Raw genomic sequence first — 17,249 nt, forward strand, 5'->3', positions numbered from 1 at the left:
CCTGCTCTCCTCCTGCAGGAATTCAGCACCCATTGTTCTGCTGTCACACACCACACGCACTTTTTGGCCATGCTGCTCTGTTTCTCCATTTTATCTTTCACACAGAGGGGTTTAAAGAACAGAATGTAGATCCGTAGATCCACAGCACGTGACAGCAGAGGGAGCTCACCAGGAGGCCAAACCGCCCAGAGCAGGACGGTCCCCTAAGGCCCAGCTCAACGTTCAGAACAGCCCCATCTCTCCGCCTTGAACGTAGCACAATCTCACTGCAGCTCTTTGTGAAGCCAGGCGGCGCTCCCCTCCCCATTTCCACCCATTTCCCCAACTCTAACTTTCCCTGGCCCACGGGCGAGCAGTTCTGGCACATCCCAACGTCGGGGACAAGGCCGGAGCGGGGCCGGGGCCGGAGGCGGAACGCTGCGTCGGGAGCAGCGCTGCACCACCGGACCGCACTCACGGGGGGACCCGGTGGGAGAGCACTTCCCCCCCCCAAAACCACATCCGGGTCGCACCGCAGAGAGGCGATCCGCCATTGGGTGCTCTGCCGGAAATCCCGCCTCTCCTCCGCACTTGCGGCGGTGGCCATGGTGACGGGGCCGGTCAGGTAGGCCCTGTCGCTTCCCCTGGGGCTGCGGAGCGGGCGGGGCGCGGGAGCCCGAGGGCGGGAGCGGGGAGAACAGGGGACGCGTCCCAGGATTTCGGGGTGGCCTCAGCTGCTGGAAGGTTTGTACGAAGGTGGTCTGTCGAGTCCCGTGTGGCTCCTGGAAATGCGTTTTTTCCCCGCTCTCAGTAACGCGGAGCAGCGTGGCTCTGTAGGTAACGATTTTACATTTTCACGGCGACGTTAAATTACCGTAGAAGCAGAGCACTGTCTCGGGTGATACCCGTGAAACCACAGCACATCGAGACCGTGCTGTAAAAACTGAACCCAAAATATTCTGCCAGCACTGCCGCATCACAGCTGCCATCGTTTCTTGTGAGCACTCCCATTGGGTTCCTGCGTTCTTTCCCCTAATCCTCCGTCTCCCGCGTGAAGGAGCTCAGGCAGAGCAGTTCAATGCAGCTTCTGGATTCCTCCGTACTGTTTATATTGGTTTCCAATGACTTCACGTATTCTTGACACGATTTTCTGTTCACAAGAGTGAAAACTCATTCTGTGTTTCATTAACTCAGCTGCTTGAATTTAGTCACTGTTTTTTCTCGTTAGACTTTGAGGTTTTTCAAACTTATTTTACCATTTACGGAGATATTTTGCACCAGAGAAATTGTCAGCACGTTCCTGGTTTGCTTATATTAAATCACTGATTCCTTTCTTTATTTCCCCTGTCCCAAACTTCTATAAATTTGATTTTAGTTTCCTCCCAGAGCACTTGGGTCACTGAAATCATGTAAGTGATACAAGGAATTCTCACTTCCCTTGGCATAAAAAGGATGCAGTAAATTTGGTGTGTGGGACAGAGTGCTCATTGCTCCTATAAATATCAGGTTCTGAGGCACTGTGTGATGCACAACTCCTCGGTCACTTCAGTTGGGCTCAAAGTTCTCAGGAAAGATGGAATTCTTTTATCCTGTAATTAGTGTGACAGCCATTGTAGAACGTGCACCATAAAATCAGAGCATGCCCTGAGACCGATTCAGAGAAACATTGCAACTTACAAGTTGCTTTTTCTCTTTTTGTAGAGCACGCAGGGTATATTCTGTGGATGCTCTGGTGTCAGTACTGGAGATTATTTAATACAAGAAATAATCCGATGACCATCAGAAGTTTTATCCTTTTGAATTTGGCTGTGTCTCGTTGGTGTGGGGGTTAAGTTACCCCCACATTTCAAAGGTCACAGAGCATATTCCTGAGGCTTGCTTTTAGAGGCTGTGCCTGCATTGCACAGAGCACACTTGCTTGGACTGCTGCCATTTCGTAATTGAAGTCAGATCTGTGCTGTGAAAAGAGCAGAGGGAGCCACCACCTCTCGGAGCCACTGGCAACTGAGTCCCCTTCTAAGGTAGGATATTGTGCTTTCTTCACACTAAAGCAGGTCGCTCAGAGCTCAGAGCTGCTGTGATTCTGGACAAGTTCTTCCTTAGGAGAAACCTTTTTTTTCTTCCTCCTTACCCTGAGCTCCCTTTAAATGACACCTTTTGATTTCTGAAAATAGCCTCCCAGTTGCTGCCATTTGTCACTTAATGGACAATGTGATTCTAGGTGGCCGAAACTAAAGGAGAATAGATCTCATTTAGGGAAACTATCAGCGCTTTGATTTTGCTTTTTTAGCACTTGGTCTCACCTTTGCTGCCTGTAGTGCACTCTTGACCTTACTGACCTCCTTGTTCCCTCTGAAATCCTTCTCCTGGCTTTTATGGGATAACATTCAGTTCTTGTTTTAAGGGGAACGTTTTTCCTAACAGATGTATGTGATTTATTTTACATGAACCTTTTCCAAAAGCTTCCAGTTGCCTCTATTTGGTTTTCCATTATCAGTGGTATTTTTTCTGCTCTTTGATAACCTGTAAATTCCAATCCTGTGTCTCAGGATGAAGAGCTGAGAATTTAAGTTTATTTGAACCAATAATGAGCAGCAGCTTCTGTCCTCAGATAATCTGATATCGTTCTTAGTGGGTAATGTTTATAAATAACAGATTCTTGCTTTTTTCAATGCAAATAGCCACATTTTGAGCAAAGAAAAAACTTACTGCATTTGGTCTGAAGTGTGGAAGGAATGTTTTCTTCTTTACAGAACAGTTCTGCCAGGTTTCCTTTCTTTTCTCTTTTTAGCTTGGCTGAGCTGGGTTTTCTTTGTTCTGGGGCTCTCTTATGGAGCTGTTTGAGTACCTTCCTTGAAAGACACCTATAACTGTATGGCAAAAAGAAGAGAAAGAAAAGCAATAAAAGACTTGCAGAGATTTTCAAACAAAGAGGGTTAAGGGCAGACCTTCTCTGTTCAGAAAGTAGATGAATAAACAACAATATGACTCAGGAAGAAGTTAAGCAGGCATAACTGGTTCACTCTGATAAGTGATGGATGCTATGCGACCAAAACGCAGTTAGCTTTTAGCTGGTGGGCTTGGGGGCTTTGTTCCACCAGCCCTTGTGACAGAGTTGGGTGTAAGTTCAGCCTGTATTTTTCCAAATCAAAGCTGGGAGCCTCTCCCATCTCCTGCTGTGGTTTATTTCGGACCACTGGTGTCAGAGAAGCTCCTGGTTAGCTTCTCATCCACTCTATGCTGCCATCTGCATTTTACCAAAATCTGAAGCAAAGTTTCTCAGGGCCAGATTTCTGTCAGTTTCAACTTGGGCTCACAGAGGAACTGCCACCCTTCCTGTCAGCTCCCACTGTGGAACCTTTAATTATAGGTCCTAAAAGGGAGCTGAATATTTTTGACTCCAGAATGCCCTGTAAGGCACACTGGGCAATGCAGCACCTGCTGTTCCTGCCCACCTCTTGCCTTCTGAATCTCAGGAGACCCTTCTGAGTGAAGAAGGACAACATAGAGAGGCAGCTGCTTTAAATGCTTCAAGCAGCACTCCCTGCTTATCCGGCCTAAAGAAGGACAGTGGCCTTGAGTCTATACAAGGCCACTGCCTAAACAGTAATTCTTTCCCAAGAATTATTTTACAAGGGATGCACACTCTTCTCATTTTAAATCCATCTTCTCCTGTAAATCAATACAAAATAGACACAGTGCATGCACATTCAACACAAAGAGGTGAAGAATAAGGTGCTACAGCTGGGTGGTGTGCTTGTGCACTGCCTTTCAGCACAGTGCATTTAATCTCCCTTTTTGGTTTCTGATTTCCCACTTTGGGCACGCTCCTTGTGCCCCAGGGGAGCCTGTGGCCTGGATCTCTGCACTGTGTGCAGTGTATTACACAACGAAGTGCTTTGTAGAGGTACATGAGTTAGCTCAGGAATGGGAAGTTCCATAGGAGCAAGGGGAAAGCAGTGTTTGATGGTTTCCATTTTTGACCTTGTCATGCCTATTTAGAGTCAGCTTAGCTATCTCTGTCTTATTTTATGGGGTTCTAGCTGTTCCTCTGGAAATAGCTGACAGTTCATTAGTGGTTCAGCAAGGAAGCCTGCTCAGCAGCCAGCTAATTGAGGGACTCCATGCAGGGCCCTGATGGAAATCTGGGAGAGTGCATGTTCCACATCAGCTCACTTCCACAAGCAGAGCCTCCGTCATCCTTTTAGCTCCACGCAGGCTCAGCCCTACGTAATGACAGTGAATTGTGGCTTAGAATTATTAGATAACTACTGTTTTTTTCTTTTCATGCTGCCATTTGTCTTTGAAGTATTGAATGAACTGTGTGCCCAGCTTCTGCCAATATCTTCCTGGGGAAGACCTGCCTTGAGGTGTTCCAATTAGCTGCAGAACAGGAAACATCTAATTTTCATCTAGTTTTGGCCGTGGGTGTGACCCAAAAGATGCATGGACTCCAGAAGGGAGTTCTAACTGCCTTGGCTTTACTGTGAAAAGGAGCATAAAAGCTTGGGGGGGTTTACACAGTGGGAAACGTTGCGACCTTTCTCAGAGCAGAAGTATGACTTTGTTCCTCGGCCACACAGTAAGCTGTAACATAAACTCCTCCCCTGGAGGCAGTGTCTTAGCAAAGAGATTAGGGCTGTGCATTGGCATCAGAATCCAATTCCAGGGTGAGCTCAGTCCTGCAGGTACCTTCAGCTTAGGTTTCATTCACAGGTTTAGTTTCAGAATATTGGAACACAGATGAATGCTGTTAACAAAGTGCCCAATTAACGTTGTCATTCCAAAGCACAAAAGTGGGCTTGAGCTTCCTGGATTGGTGCAGGAGGTGGGAGCACAGACTTTCAAATAAGGTGCTCAGAGAGCAAACTTATTCTGAGTCTCCTGAACGTAGATTGAGTGCTGTCCATCTGGGCTAATAAACAGTAACTGGTCTCTAGCACGTAGGCACTGTGGTACTGGCTGTTCTAGAGGAATCCGTGAGGTTTTAGAACAGTCAGAAGCATGCAGGGATACAGCCCAGCCCTGAAGAGCTTTAAATCTAAAGACACATTGTACAAGGAATGAATTCAGAGCAAAACAGAAAAGCCTGTGGGAACAGCATCTCTGAATCCAGGTTTGTTGCTTGGCAAGATCCAACTTAGAGGACCCAACACCAAATGTCCTGCTGAGGTGTTCATATTAGCATTTTAATGCTTTAATTGGGTACTGATGTGATGTTTGGACTTGCTTTATGTGTTTGTTCCCCTCTTTTTTATGTTTTAACAAAAGGAATATTTTAAAAAGGTTTTGTTACTTCTATACATTTCCTACATTACATATTTTACGTGCAGCCCAAAACAATTCCTCTTCCCTCAGTATGGCCCAGGCAAACAAAAGCTTGGACACCCACGCTCCAGGTGAAGGGTTGAGGAAATCAGTTGCAGATGCCTCAGTGTGGGATTTGGTTTCCTACAGGGGTAGGAAAAGGCACTGCCCTCGTTTTCAAGCCTCAGCTAACTTTCTTATTAGTAAAACAGTCTGTTTCCTTCACCTAGGAAGGCTGTTCAGAAAGGAAGACTCATGGATCTCACGTCCACTGTCATCATCCCTCTGCTTTTTGGCAGCCTGGGGCTCTTCTCCCTTTTCCGGCTGCTGCAGTGGATGCGGATGCGAGCTTACCTGCGAGGAGCAGTGGTGGTGGTCACAGGAGCCACCTCTGGCCTGGGAAAAGGTACTGGGAGAAGGAAGGGCAGCACAGGGAGGGCTGAGGGAGGGCTCCTGCTGGAACAAAGCAGGCTCCTTTAGTTTGAACTCTGGGAGAAAGAGCTGATCCAGCTATAGCAGTTACAAACACCCACTGCAAATTCTGGTGCAGAAATCATCTCAGCATTTGTTGAGAAAAATTCTGACCACCCTGTATAAGACAGAGCTGATAAGGAGGAAACAAACTTTGCTTTTCTGTGCTGTCCAGGGAACTTCTTTGTAAAAAATAAAAAATAAAAATAAAAGCCAAGAAGTCAGATTGTTTCTCTAACAGTTCCTGAGAATTAGCATTCTGCATTTGCATCTGTTGCTGTATGTTGGGATGCTCAGCCATCTTTTTCCCTCATCTCCAGGTTAATGTACCTTTTCTCTTCTGGTATAAATCCATTTATTTAAGTTAAAAACCCTTTAGAGCATTAAAACAACCTTTTTTCCAAATAAAAAGCCTCATTTTTTTTCTCAAATAAACACATTTTTTGTGTGAGAGGATACATTTCTAATTCTCTTTTAACTTAAATAGAATAATTGCTTTAAAAGCTTCTTGAAGTGCTCTCTGCTATCAAGGCCTTTCATTAGGATGAATACACTTCTAGAACAAGCAGAGCTTGAATTGATGCTGTATTTACTTGTGGGTTTGTCCTTAGGGACAGAGGTGTTCAGTAAAGGAATGGCCAGGAGATGAAATTGATTTCCCTGCCTGTCAGAACCAAAAAGCTCAGAGTGGAGAAAAGAATTTTTATTTCTCATCAAGAGGAGATGGTATCTGAAGGCAGGATCTCAGGGGAGACCTTCCGGGCAAATCAAGTGTTGCTGGGTGTTCTTTTCCACCCTTTTCCTTCTCAGGAACAAACCACAGCCCCAGACCTTTGCTAGCTAAAGGGTTTTAGCCTACCTGTGTGCATCTGCAGTTTGTCTCTGGCTTTCAGCCATCCACTTTTCTCGTTTTCTTGCTTCCTCCAAAGAATGTGCAAAGGCTTTCCATGCAGCTGGCTCCAGGCTGGTGCTCTGTGGCAGAGACAGTGAGAAACTCAAAGACCTGGCACAGGAACTTTCTGCCATGACCGATCACCGAAAGAACGTAAGTGCAGGAGGAGGAGAGGCTCACTGTGCCACAGCTGGCATCAGCATTCGTGCTAGTACAGAAGTTAGAGCTGCTCGTGGGTGGTTCTGTTCAGCAATAGGAAAAAAGCAACTTTGTGGTTAGGGATAGATACCGCTGTAGGAGTGCTTTGAGCTGACACATCCAAGTTTCCAAAAACCCAAGAAAAATGAGGCAGCTGAAAGGCCCTTGCCTTGTAATGGAAGTGAACAAATGGGATGAGCCCAGAGTTCCTCACACACACCTGCATCCATGCACTATAATGTCACTTCTGCAGATGTGGTATGCCTTGGCTTTTGCTGCTGATGCCTAGCTCTGCTGGCTGTGGATAAGAACAATGCTGCTGGCTTCTAAAGAAAGACAGAAGAGTTATATTTCCTTAAGTAACACAACAGCAAACTGTAGTACTTGAGGAAGATCTCACTTGTCCTTTTCCTATGATCTAGTGTAGGAACAGGCCACACGAGCAGAGAAAGACCAGGGTACAAAGTGCTTCTGTTATGTATTCCTGTGAAGTAACAACCACACTCTGATAGAATGGGGTTTGATGGCCTTCTCTGTCAGTCATGAATGCACATGAGCACATTTAGCACTCCTTGAGCTGTCCCTCTGCTGACTTTTGTTTATTCAGATACACAAACCTCACACTGTGGTGTTTGACCTCATGGACACTAAAACCATCCTAAATGCTGCTGAAGAGATTCTGAAGTACCTGGGTCACGTGGACATACTGATCAACAACGCAGGCATCAGTTACCGAGGCACAATCATTGACACAGGTCTGGACGTGGACAAGAAAGTGATGGAAACAAATTATTTTGGTCCCATAGCCCTCACCAAAGGTACCTGTGATTCGCATTATAGGGGCACAATGGCTGATGCCTTAAGAAAGCCAACCCAACTAAGAACAGCTTAACTGCTGCTTGACACTGTATCTGGTGCAATACAGAGGGGAGGAGAGTTTTGTTTTATGTGCACATGTGATGTTGGTGCTTGGGTATGACTGTATAGGAGGTACAGGATTAGAGATGATACCTTGTTTAAAACACCTCCTGACTCGAGTCTGGAAGGAACTTTCGAAGAGAGACATAGCAAGTCTGTGTGCTTTGATGAAACCCTGGGGGAATGGAGTTTGGGTTCAGGGTGAGGCTGTAAGCTTTCCTTGTTCGTACAGAAGGTTCAGCCCGGAGGCTGTCAGCTGCTGGAACTGTAAAGATGCACTGGTGGCAGAAAAAGGGCAAGTTCCCTTGACCATAGCAACTGTAAGGCCTTTGTGCAACCTCACTGACACGAGTCACCTGATATGTGAATGTCCCAGGCCAACTACAGCTTCAGTTACAAGCATCCTAAGCTCTGTCCCTCGCCCAGCCCCTACCCTGACCGAGGATCTTGTCATTCATTCACGTAGACTTCTCTGCAGGAATCCATTCTCAGCAGCAGTAGTGGTAAGACTGTTCTTCTTTTTTGTCTCTTGCCAGCACTTCTCCCCTCCATGATCAAGAGGAGACAAGGCCATATTGTGGCCATCAGCAGTGTTCAAGGCAAAATAAGCATTCCTTTCAGATCAGCATGTAAGTACCTCCACAGAAGAGAGGAAGACATGTTTGGGGCACTGGACTGAATGAAAGATTCATTTAGCTCTCCACACAGCTGGCTGCAGGGAAGGCAGGGCCATGAATCAGTATGGTGATCACACTAAGAAAGCTTTGGCAGCTGTTGAGAAAGGCACACACAAACACAAAACCCCATTTTGAAGATGTTTGGAGATGGGGAAGGATTCTCCTTATTGTGTTCCCCCAGCCCCAGCCAGCCTTATCCAGTGCTCCCAAGAGAGCCTTCGTGTCTCCTTTACCATGAGTGGGAGGCAGCTTGGGTACACTGTATTGTGGCTTTGGCATGGCTGAGATACGAAGTTCAGGATCCCAGCCAGTTTCCAACTTGAGTGTTTACATTTTCCTACCTGAATTGCCTCTTAACCCCACTAGCTGTTGCTGCCATTCACTAAAAGCAACTAAAAGCTGACAAACAGCTGCTGAGTTCTTGCTGAGAAGTGGCTGCATTCTGATGCAAAGCCCACTCAGGGATAAACTGTTCCTCAGCTCTGCTTGTAGCACACAGCCTCCTTCCTGTTTTTCAGATGCTGCCTCTAAACATGCAACCCAGGCCTTCTTTGACTGCCTGCGAGCAGAGGTCGAGCAGTATGACATTGATGTGACAGTTATAAGCCCTGGCTACATTCAGACAAACCTTTCTCTCAATGCTGTAACAGCAGATGGATCTCGCTACGGAGGTGAGATTTTTTTTGTCCTATCCCTAACACATCTCTGCCTCACTGAGTTACTCCAAAACATGCTTGCAACGTAAGGCCTCAGCTGGAAACAGAAGTTAGCCCTGAAGTACCAAACAACATCTTTGCATCTAGCCTTCCTAAGCAGCTAACCGTGGGGTTACTGAGTCTTTAAGGTGTTTTATAGGGCGGGTCAATCTGAGTGTTCTCTTTGAAGGACTCTGCTATTTTTCCTGAAGCTTGACATTGCAGTACATCTGGAATTGACACTCAGAATAAGAACGTATTGAGGCATTCAGCTCTGAGCCTCAATTCTGAGTCTCAAGGCTCCTGTGCTGCAGGTAGTGGAAGGAGCACACGCTCCTTTCTAGCCCTGCCACGAGTTATACCTGCCCATGGTCCCACACCTAAGTGTAAAAACAAGAACTAGAGCAGCAACCACGTACAGTTAGAGCAGGTTTAAGTGTGGCTTACCTGCCAGCATTGATGCTTACTTGGCTTTGCTTTGGCAGTTATGGACAAGAACACCGCCGAAGGCCGAACGGCTGCAGAGGTCGCTCAGGTGGTTCTCTATGCAGTGGGGCAGAAGAAGAAGGAGGTCCTGGTAGCTGGCCTAAAGCCATCCCTGGCTGTGTACCTACGCAACCTCTTTCCCAGGCTTTTCTTCAACTTAATGGCAACTAGAGCAAAAAAGGAGAGAAAAACAAAGGACTCCTAGAGCTCAGCTCGTTTGAGCAGTAACTGCAGGGAGACAGTTCCACCCTGCGGATGGCTGGGACATCAGTGGAAGTGCTGCTGTGGGAAAAACCTTCCTCTAAGTGCTGCAACTTACCATTGCATGGAGAGTGAGCGGCAGTTTCCCCCACGACAGGGCAGGCCCAAGTGCCAGAAGACAGCACCTAAACCTCTCTGAAGAAGGGTGCTTGGAGCAAAGCGTGGGAGCTAAGGCTGCAGGGGAGGGTAACTGTAGGTACGTACACACTTCACAGCAGGAGAAGCCCATGTGCTGAAAGACACCGCTTTACCTCACCTCACCCCAGGCACGCTCAGCTTTACTGGCCTGCTGCAAATACAACCCACTTGGTTTGCCTTCGTGCACCCCATGGCCTCTGTGAAATACAGTCCCCAGCTGGGAGCTGTCGTGATCAGTGTCTCCTTCCCACTCCTTCCAATCTCATCCAACACACATTGCTTGAAGCGGAAAACTTCAGAGCCTCTGCTTGGTGTGCCAGACCATCTGATACGTTAAGCTAAAGCGAAGTCCAGTGCCATTTTTAAAAAGTAACTGATGTAGAACGCAAGTTTGACTTGGAAATGATGGTGTCAGTTTGAATGGTGCCTCGCTGAGGTGCAGGGCTGTGATGCTGTGCTACCTGACAACACACTGCTAACCCCAGCAGGGTTAACCCAGGGGTGGCACCAGCAGATAAAAGGCAGCAGGGCAAGGTATGCCTTGGGTGTGAATACCACAGCTGATAGCACAGCTGGCCCACCTGCCTGCCTGGAGCACAGAGAAAGTGTGATTCTTTGGATGCCAGGCATGCTGTCTTCCTGGCAAGCAGAGGAGGATCTGCGTGTAGGATGGGTAACGGAGGAGACAGACCCTTAGTTCTCACCTGCCTTAAAGCAGTCCCAGTTGGCAGTTGGGGTCACACATGCAGGGAGGGAGGAGAGCTGCTTGCTCAGGTACCACGGGTTTCAAGGAGTCCTTCAGCCTGAGGGAACACCACGCTCCATTCTTCACCCCTCTGCATTTTCACACTGCATGAAACTCGTTCCTCCTCCCAGAGAAGACGTATCCTGTGTTGTGTGAGCCCCGCAACGCTGGGAAAAATAAGTGGCTGCACTGAGATAGCTCAGAAAAGACAGAAATGTATTTATAGAAATAGAAAGAAAGCTCAAAGTCCAGAGCCCTGCTGCCACCTCCATGCACTTTGCAGCACTCCCCCTGTGTACTGCCCCGTATGTCCTGCCTGTGAGTGTGTGTCTGATGACAAATAAATTACATTGCTGTGAACTGCATCCCGTGTTCTGTTTCAGCTCCTCGCTTCGAGGGTAGCTTTGGAGGAAGGGAAAGCATTAAGGAACAGTTTCTGTGAGGTGTTACTGTGTCAGCAGTAGTGTCAGAGCAACATACTTCATCCCAGGCCTCCTTTCTATCACCTGCTGGATTACAGCAGGCAGTGTAAATCCACAGAGGATTATGAAGTGGAAGGATGCAGGAGTGCAGGGCCTGCACAACCTTCTCTGTCATAAACTATTTTTTGCCCAGTAGGTTTATAACCATGTCTGAATCCCATCTCGGATGATCACTGGAACACGTTTAGTGACCATAACAGCTCTGCTCAGTTCCTATGTCCACCACTGTGGTTACAGCAGAGGCTGTCAATCTTACATAAAGGCTCCAGCTGAACTTACAAGCAGAAGCTCTCTGATGGAAGCACTAAAGGATGGAATCTTTTTCCCCTGTTGCATTACAAAACCGAGGCATTACCTCCTTTCCCTCTGTGCAAGGAGAGCTTCTCTAATTGTTACTCATGCTTTTCCTTTCATGTTCCACACGTTTGGGTCTTTCCCTTCACAGTGGCACACAGCACTCCTGCCAGCCCTGCCCAGCTGCTCCTCTGGTGTTTCACATCACAGCAGCTCAGGAAGGACGAAGGAACCGCTCTGCATTGCTGTGTTATCTCCCAGAGCTCTGAGGGATGTAACGCATCGGTCCTAAAAGAAACAACGTGCACAGGAGTTACTGTGCTTACTGCACACACAACCACAGCTCCCAGTCAGAGTACCGAGGGTGTGCAGGTTCCCCTTTGAGAGCAAACCCCCCCTGCAGTGAGAGGAGCACAGTGCTCTCCGATTCAGAGCACCTCCATGGTGGTCAGGATGGGCAGCAAAGCATGCAGGGCAGAAATAGAGCCAAGAACCCCATCCCACAGCTCCACCTCAGAATGGGATGGAAGGTGTGTTCTGAAAACAGACCTACCTGTCGGGATGGCTGGGTTTTCACTTTTCCTCCTGCAGTGAGAGACCACAGTGAACCTGCTCACGTTTAACTGCAGAGCATTTGATGCAAGCCGTGCTCTGAAGGAGCCTCCCAAAGGTTCGTCCTTCTGTCAGAGTGATCCAGGCAAGGGGAAGCCTGACACCACAAACAGTGCCAGGACCACAAGGGTTTGGGTGAAGAAAAGGAGCTAATAGCCCTAACAGTTCTTCTGCAAGCACAGGAATATCTTGTGTGGCTAGGTCAAGGATACTGCAGGGCCTTCTGCAGCAATAAAGTACATACTAGCTGCAGCAGATCCATCACTAGTGTAAAATCATCCAAAAGACAAGAGAGGATTTTAGGAACGAGAACGCCAGAGCCTGAAGAGCAGCCTGCCCAGCAGTCTCAGGCTAACCACAGAAAGATGAAGTAATTGCATTTCTTCCTCTCCTCTCTGCCAAGGCAACTGTACACTGTTGCTATAAATAGAGACACTCTGGATCCCAGCTTCTTTTAACCTTGGAGGGGAGGCAACTCACCACTGTACCAGCAAAACTGGCCAAGGTTTTAAACCTAGGAAACTCCTGATGCCACAGCAATTCCCTCTAACCTACGTGCCTGCCCAGGTACAGCTGCCCATGTGCACTGTGGAAATAACTGCTCAGAACTCCCAGCAAATGCACAACTGGGATGCACACCCTGTTGTTACAGAAGCTGCATCAGCAGAAAAAACACAGGCTGGAGCCTTTGCCAGAAAAGCCTGCTGCAGTCCAGCAGTGAGGGGGACATCACTGCCTGCTGCCATTTGAGAAGTTAGAGGGAACCGAACTTGGTCTCTGACCTCACGAGTCTCCCTTCCAAGGTCAGTGCTTCAGATGTGGTGGTCAGACTGCAAATACTACTTAACTAAGCAGCACACCTGTGTGCAGGCAGGTTTCATGGCAGGTCTTCACTGCTGTATTCAGATCTGAACCCTTGAAGCTGTGCTAAGCTTAACATAAGCCACACCTATTTTCCATCTGGTAGGAGGAGAGCAGACAGAAAGCAAGCTCCTGTCCTTCAAAAGCAACTGGTGGATCTTGCAAAACAGTAAATACTTCCACTTCTTCGAGCTAAAATGCAGCAGATAAGACAGTGGCAAGATACGGTCACATAGCAGCCTTGAAGCAGCAGGCAGCTCCAGAAGTTCCAAGCCAGACCAGCAGAACTGTGTGGTCAGGACACTGCTCTCCAAGTGGCAGTGAAAATGACAAAGGAATGACAAGCTGGGCTCCCACCTGGGCAGTCCTCAGCTGTGTTTGGTGCAGCACACTTCAGACGTATCCACATTAGGAAGAACTTGTACAGTAATGTGGTGTAATCTGCTCTGAGCTGGAAAGCACGTTGAGATCACCACTGTGCAAAGAAATAACAGCTGGAGGAGGGCAGGGCAGCAGAAGATTCGGACATCTCTAGGCCCCAGCATCCATGATCATGCAACTACCAATAAAGATGGAAATACTGGCCTAATTAGTGCACCTTCTTCCAAGAAACACAACTAGTCAAGCAAGAAGAAAACCACCACACTCCACCAGTTCCTTCAACAGACAACTGTGAGGCAACCTGGATGCTGCTGCCACGCACAGCAGTGAGAGGTGTGTGAGGTCTGAGCGTGGGCACGAGATCACCACCACCACGGGAGGACCTACAAAAGGGAGCCATCTTAACAGTAATGAGAGAGCAAAATCATTTGAAATTCTCATCCTTTAATGGTCAATGATAACGTCTGGCTGGTTCTGTGTAATACAATTAAACAATATACTTAAATGTTTCAAAAAAAAAAAAAAAAAAAAAGCAGCTCTCACCCTCCCCTCCCTCTTTATCTTTCTTTCATCGACACTCTGCTGCTGGACTGGACTCCCCATGGCTAACATACAGCTCTCAAGTCACCACACATCCAAATCTTAAGTGTAACGAAGAACTGAAAAACCTTGGTGCACCGGTGATGTGTTATTTTAAAAATAACAGCTCTATTAAACCAACTCCTTGCCAGTCTCCACTGCTTCTCAAAGAGGAAAAACAAAATGTTACTGTGGGAGTCTTAATACACTTGTCTCTGCAGGTTTCTCTCTTCCCCGCCGAAGTCATACAGCGTAGAGTTCATAGATCTTCTTTACACAGTACACCAGGGCAGCGAGTGCTATCGTGTTATGCAGTCTCTTTCTGTGCAGGTCGTCCTTCCTCACCAGCACCACCGGAGTGGAGGAGGTGAGCGTATGCAAGGGCAGGCGGGAAAGTTTATAGGCATCGTACTCCACTTGGTACTTGCAACACGGATCGAACTGCCAAGAGATACCATAGAGGGTGCAGCAAGCCATGCTCAGCACACCAGCAGGCAGGGAGATGTAGTGAGAATAATCTACTGGAAGTGCCAGAGGGGTGAAGAGGCAGGTGGTGCCTGCTAACACGGCCGTCTTGTGCAGGCAGTTCCCAACGGTGATCCAGCGGGCCGTCTCGTCCCCGATGCGGGTGGGCTCTATCACTATGTATTTGTACTGTGCTTCCAGGGCCTGCTCCAGCTCGTACTCAAACTGGTCCTGAGCATTCTCTCCATTGTAGATCTCATGCACGATGTAACAGTCTGTGGAGGACAGGGTGACCCTGTCAACAGGAAGAAGAGAATTAAAACTGCAGCGCTTACAGACAGACTTCTCACCCACCTGGCTGCAGGAGCAGCCTGAAGTCAGGGCAGCCCCTCAAGGTCCCTCAGGCACTGCAGCTTTTTCAGATCAGGATTAGTTTTACATCAGCTAATTATGCTTTTTACATAGGAAGTCATCCCAAACTGAGGCAATTAACCTTTCCTTTCATCTTCCTAACTGGGAGAAACTGAGAACTCTTTGGGAAAGCGGGAGCTTGACAGCAGTCCTCCATCAGCTCCTCACACCAATGCCTCTGCAGTTTCCCTGGACGTGCTGGAAATGCTGCACCTCAGTGACCATGCTGCATTAACCAATGAAATCAAGAGGAACAACCCATTCACCAGGAGGGCACGTTATGCTGGGAGATCTGGAGGAGAAACATTTTCACGTGAAGGTGACTTTCTCTCCAGAATATTCACCTTGCCACAAGGGCAGCTTGCTCTTCAGCCCTTCACAGTAAGGCCAACCTACAGAGAGGAGGAGGGCTGAGAAATGCTGCTGGAAGCGAAGGTGCAGGAGGCAGCACAGCACAGCACAGCACTCTGGTTGCTACAGAACGTTCCCTCTGATCAAACACGGAGCAGCAAACAGTTCTTTCTCATTTTGAAACCACGGAAGGTTTCAGCAGCAAAGAAAAAGATGCTTGCTCTGCCCTGGAACAGCACACACATCACCTGAGCTACGTTAGTGTAATGGACAACTGAGAAACGAGACTACAACTGTTCACCTGCACTGAGAAAGGGTAAAAACCCACCCACTGGAACACGGGAGAATCCTCCCCTCTGAGAAGCAAGAACTACTTGACACACTTGTGCTAACCAGCACCAAACTGAGCACGTGGCCTCTCAAGGACAGAGAGAGCCAGCAGATTCCTTCAGCAGGACAGCAAACTGCACACGGTTTGACCTCATCACAGCAGACAAAACAGCCCCATCCCAACAGCGCTCACATCCTCCTCAAGCTGGGAGGCAAGAGAGCTGAAATGGAGCATTAAACACCTCTGGCTCCATTAGCACAATGGTGTGTGCTGTGCACTGGAGAATAATGGAGAGAAAACACACGTCTGCAAGCTGCTGTGGTACCACACATCGTCCTGAACAGCTCTGCTCACGCTGCAGAGGTACCGTGCAGTGACTGCCTGTAATCAAGTACACGTTAAATTACAAGCCATTGCCAGAAGTGGCCGCTGTTGTGAATGGTGGCAAACATGGCAAACAGCAGGAGATCAGATGCATCAGCTTCTCTCAGAGCAGAATAGTAAGTGCTTTTCAGAGCCTGGCTGGTGTTAACAAAAATCACACGGAAAACTCCACTTGTGAGCTTGTCACTGAATTCTGTGCAGTGCATTACATGGGTAGAAAGGGAAATAAAACTCCATCTGAATGCTGAGCATGGCAGGGACCTCTGCAAGGCCACCATCCTGCCAGGCAGAGCTTGGATTTTGAAGGTAACCTTCCTAGAGAAGCTACGTTCTGTAGATGATAACTCCTCTGGCACAGGATGCACTGAACTCTTGTGAGCTGGCAAGTATTTAAAGACAATAATTAAAGGGCAGCATCTACTGAAAATATCAAGGGAATACTACACAGCTAAGAATCAGCTAACATTAAGGAGTTTCTCTATGTACTGCAGAATTAGTTAAGCAGGTGCTGCACTAATATATGTTAAGAACACAGCTGGAGCACTTTCAGCTTCCTGTGACATCGAGGGACACACAGCATGTCTCTACGAAACAGGCAGAATCCAATTTCAGTTTGTGTACGTAGCACTCAGAGGCTCAGGGAGAGCAGCAGCCCTGTCACCCTGCAGCCCCTGTGAAGTCTGAGGTGAGCGAGGTCATCTCTGCTCTGCCTGTAGAGAAGTCTATGGCACACAGGTTTCCAGCTCTGGGAATGACACTACAGAAGATTTCTGCAGCCTCTCAGCATCATCAGAACAGCACTAACCCACCAGCCATACTTCTCAGATCTCACCTGTTCAGAGCTTAAAAGATCCTCTGTTGAAAAAGTGTAGGGAACTAAACTGCACAAAGGCTCCATCACCTCTGACAGTCTGCCCCCCTCACTGTGCTTCTTCTCCATAACAGACCCCTAACGTGGGGCCAAAATTTCTATTGTGGTGCAGAGTCCCAACAGACAAGATGGACAACTCCAAAAATAAAGGGCAAAGAATGTGAAATCAGTCAGCAATGCAAGAACAGGGTCTCCACCTGTGTATATTACTATATATAGTAGAAATAATGCATTACGTTACATTAAGAACTGGCTGCCCCTGGAGGAAGGAAAGCTGAAGTCCCAGGGCAGCTGAGATGCAGGGGCTGAGTGCAGGCTCCAAGAGTTTTCAGGGCTTGCTGGCATGCAGAGCAGAACCAGGGACCTCAAGCCAGATCTCCCCTGACACAGCCTTTCAATTGTACGTGGCAGTTGCACATGAACAAACCCCACCAAAGCAATTGGATTTGCTGAAACACTG

General features: G+C 47.8%; 3 protein-coding genes across 4 annotated transcripts in view; 2 read left to right on the forward strand and 1 right to left on the reverse strand.

Moving 5' to 3' along the window:
• Positions 1-17,249, forward strand: part of TNFRSF13B (TNF receptor superfamily member 13B) — a 159,624-nt gene that overhangs the window by 107,537 nt on the left and 34,838 nt on the right. The gene's annotated exons all lie outside the window — the stretch shown is intronic.
• DHRS7B (dehydrogenase/reductase 7B) lies at positions 1,672-10,312 on the forward strand. Its single transcript, XM_065732818.1, has 7 exons — positions 1,672-2,000; positions 5,517-5,692; positions 6,687-6,802; positions 7,455-7,665; positions 8,302-8,394; positions 8,961-9,113; positions 9,623-10,312. The coding sequence occupies exons 2-7, from the start codon at positions 5,542-5,544 to the stop codon at positions 9,826-9,828; spliced, it is 930 nt and encodes a 309-aa protein (XP_065588890.1). The 5' UTR covers positions 1,672-2,000; positions 5,517-5,541; the 3' UTR covers positions 9,829-10,312.
• The window catches only part of TMEM11 (transmembrane protein 11), a 377,196-nt gene continuing 373,772 nt past the window's right edge, over positions 13,826-17,249 (reverse strand). Inside the window, exon 2 of one of the 2 annotated variants that reach the window (XM_065732857.1) lies at positions 13,826-14,736. In XM_065732857.1, coding sequence (XP_065588929.1) covers positions 14,220-14,736 — 517 coding nt within the window. In that variant the 3' untranslated portion in view covers positions 13,826-14,219. The remainder of the gene's footprint in view (positions 14,737-17,249) is intronic. The other variant, XR_010621974.1, reaches the window with a different exon arrangement.

This window comes from Cyrtonyx montezumae, unplaced genomic scaffold (genome assembly GCF_038088225.1).
Source record: "Cyrtonyx montezumae isolate F1298 unplaced genomic scaffold, pur_monq_1.0 scaffold_16, whole genome shotgun sequence".
NCBI lineage: Eukaryota > Metazoa > Chordata > Aves > Galliformes > Odontophoridae > Cyrtonyx > Cyrtonyx montezumae.

Bases quoted from the DNA above. Each gene is read 5' to 3' on its own strand.
- DHRS7B (XM_065732818.1), top strand. From the start codon at position 5,542: ATGGATCTCACGTCCACTGTCATCATCCCTCTGCTTTTTGGCAGCCTG. The intron at 5,693-6,686 runs GTACTGGGAGAA...CTTCCTCCAAAG, and splicing joins CACCTCTGGCCTGGGAAAAG to AATGTGCAAAGGCTTTCCAT. The intron at 6,803-7,454 runs GTAAGTGCAGGA...TTGTTTATTCAG, and splicing joins TGACCGATCACCGAAAGAAC to ATACACAAACCTCACACTGT.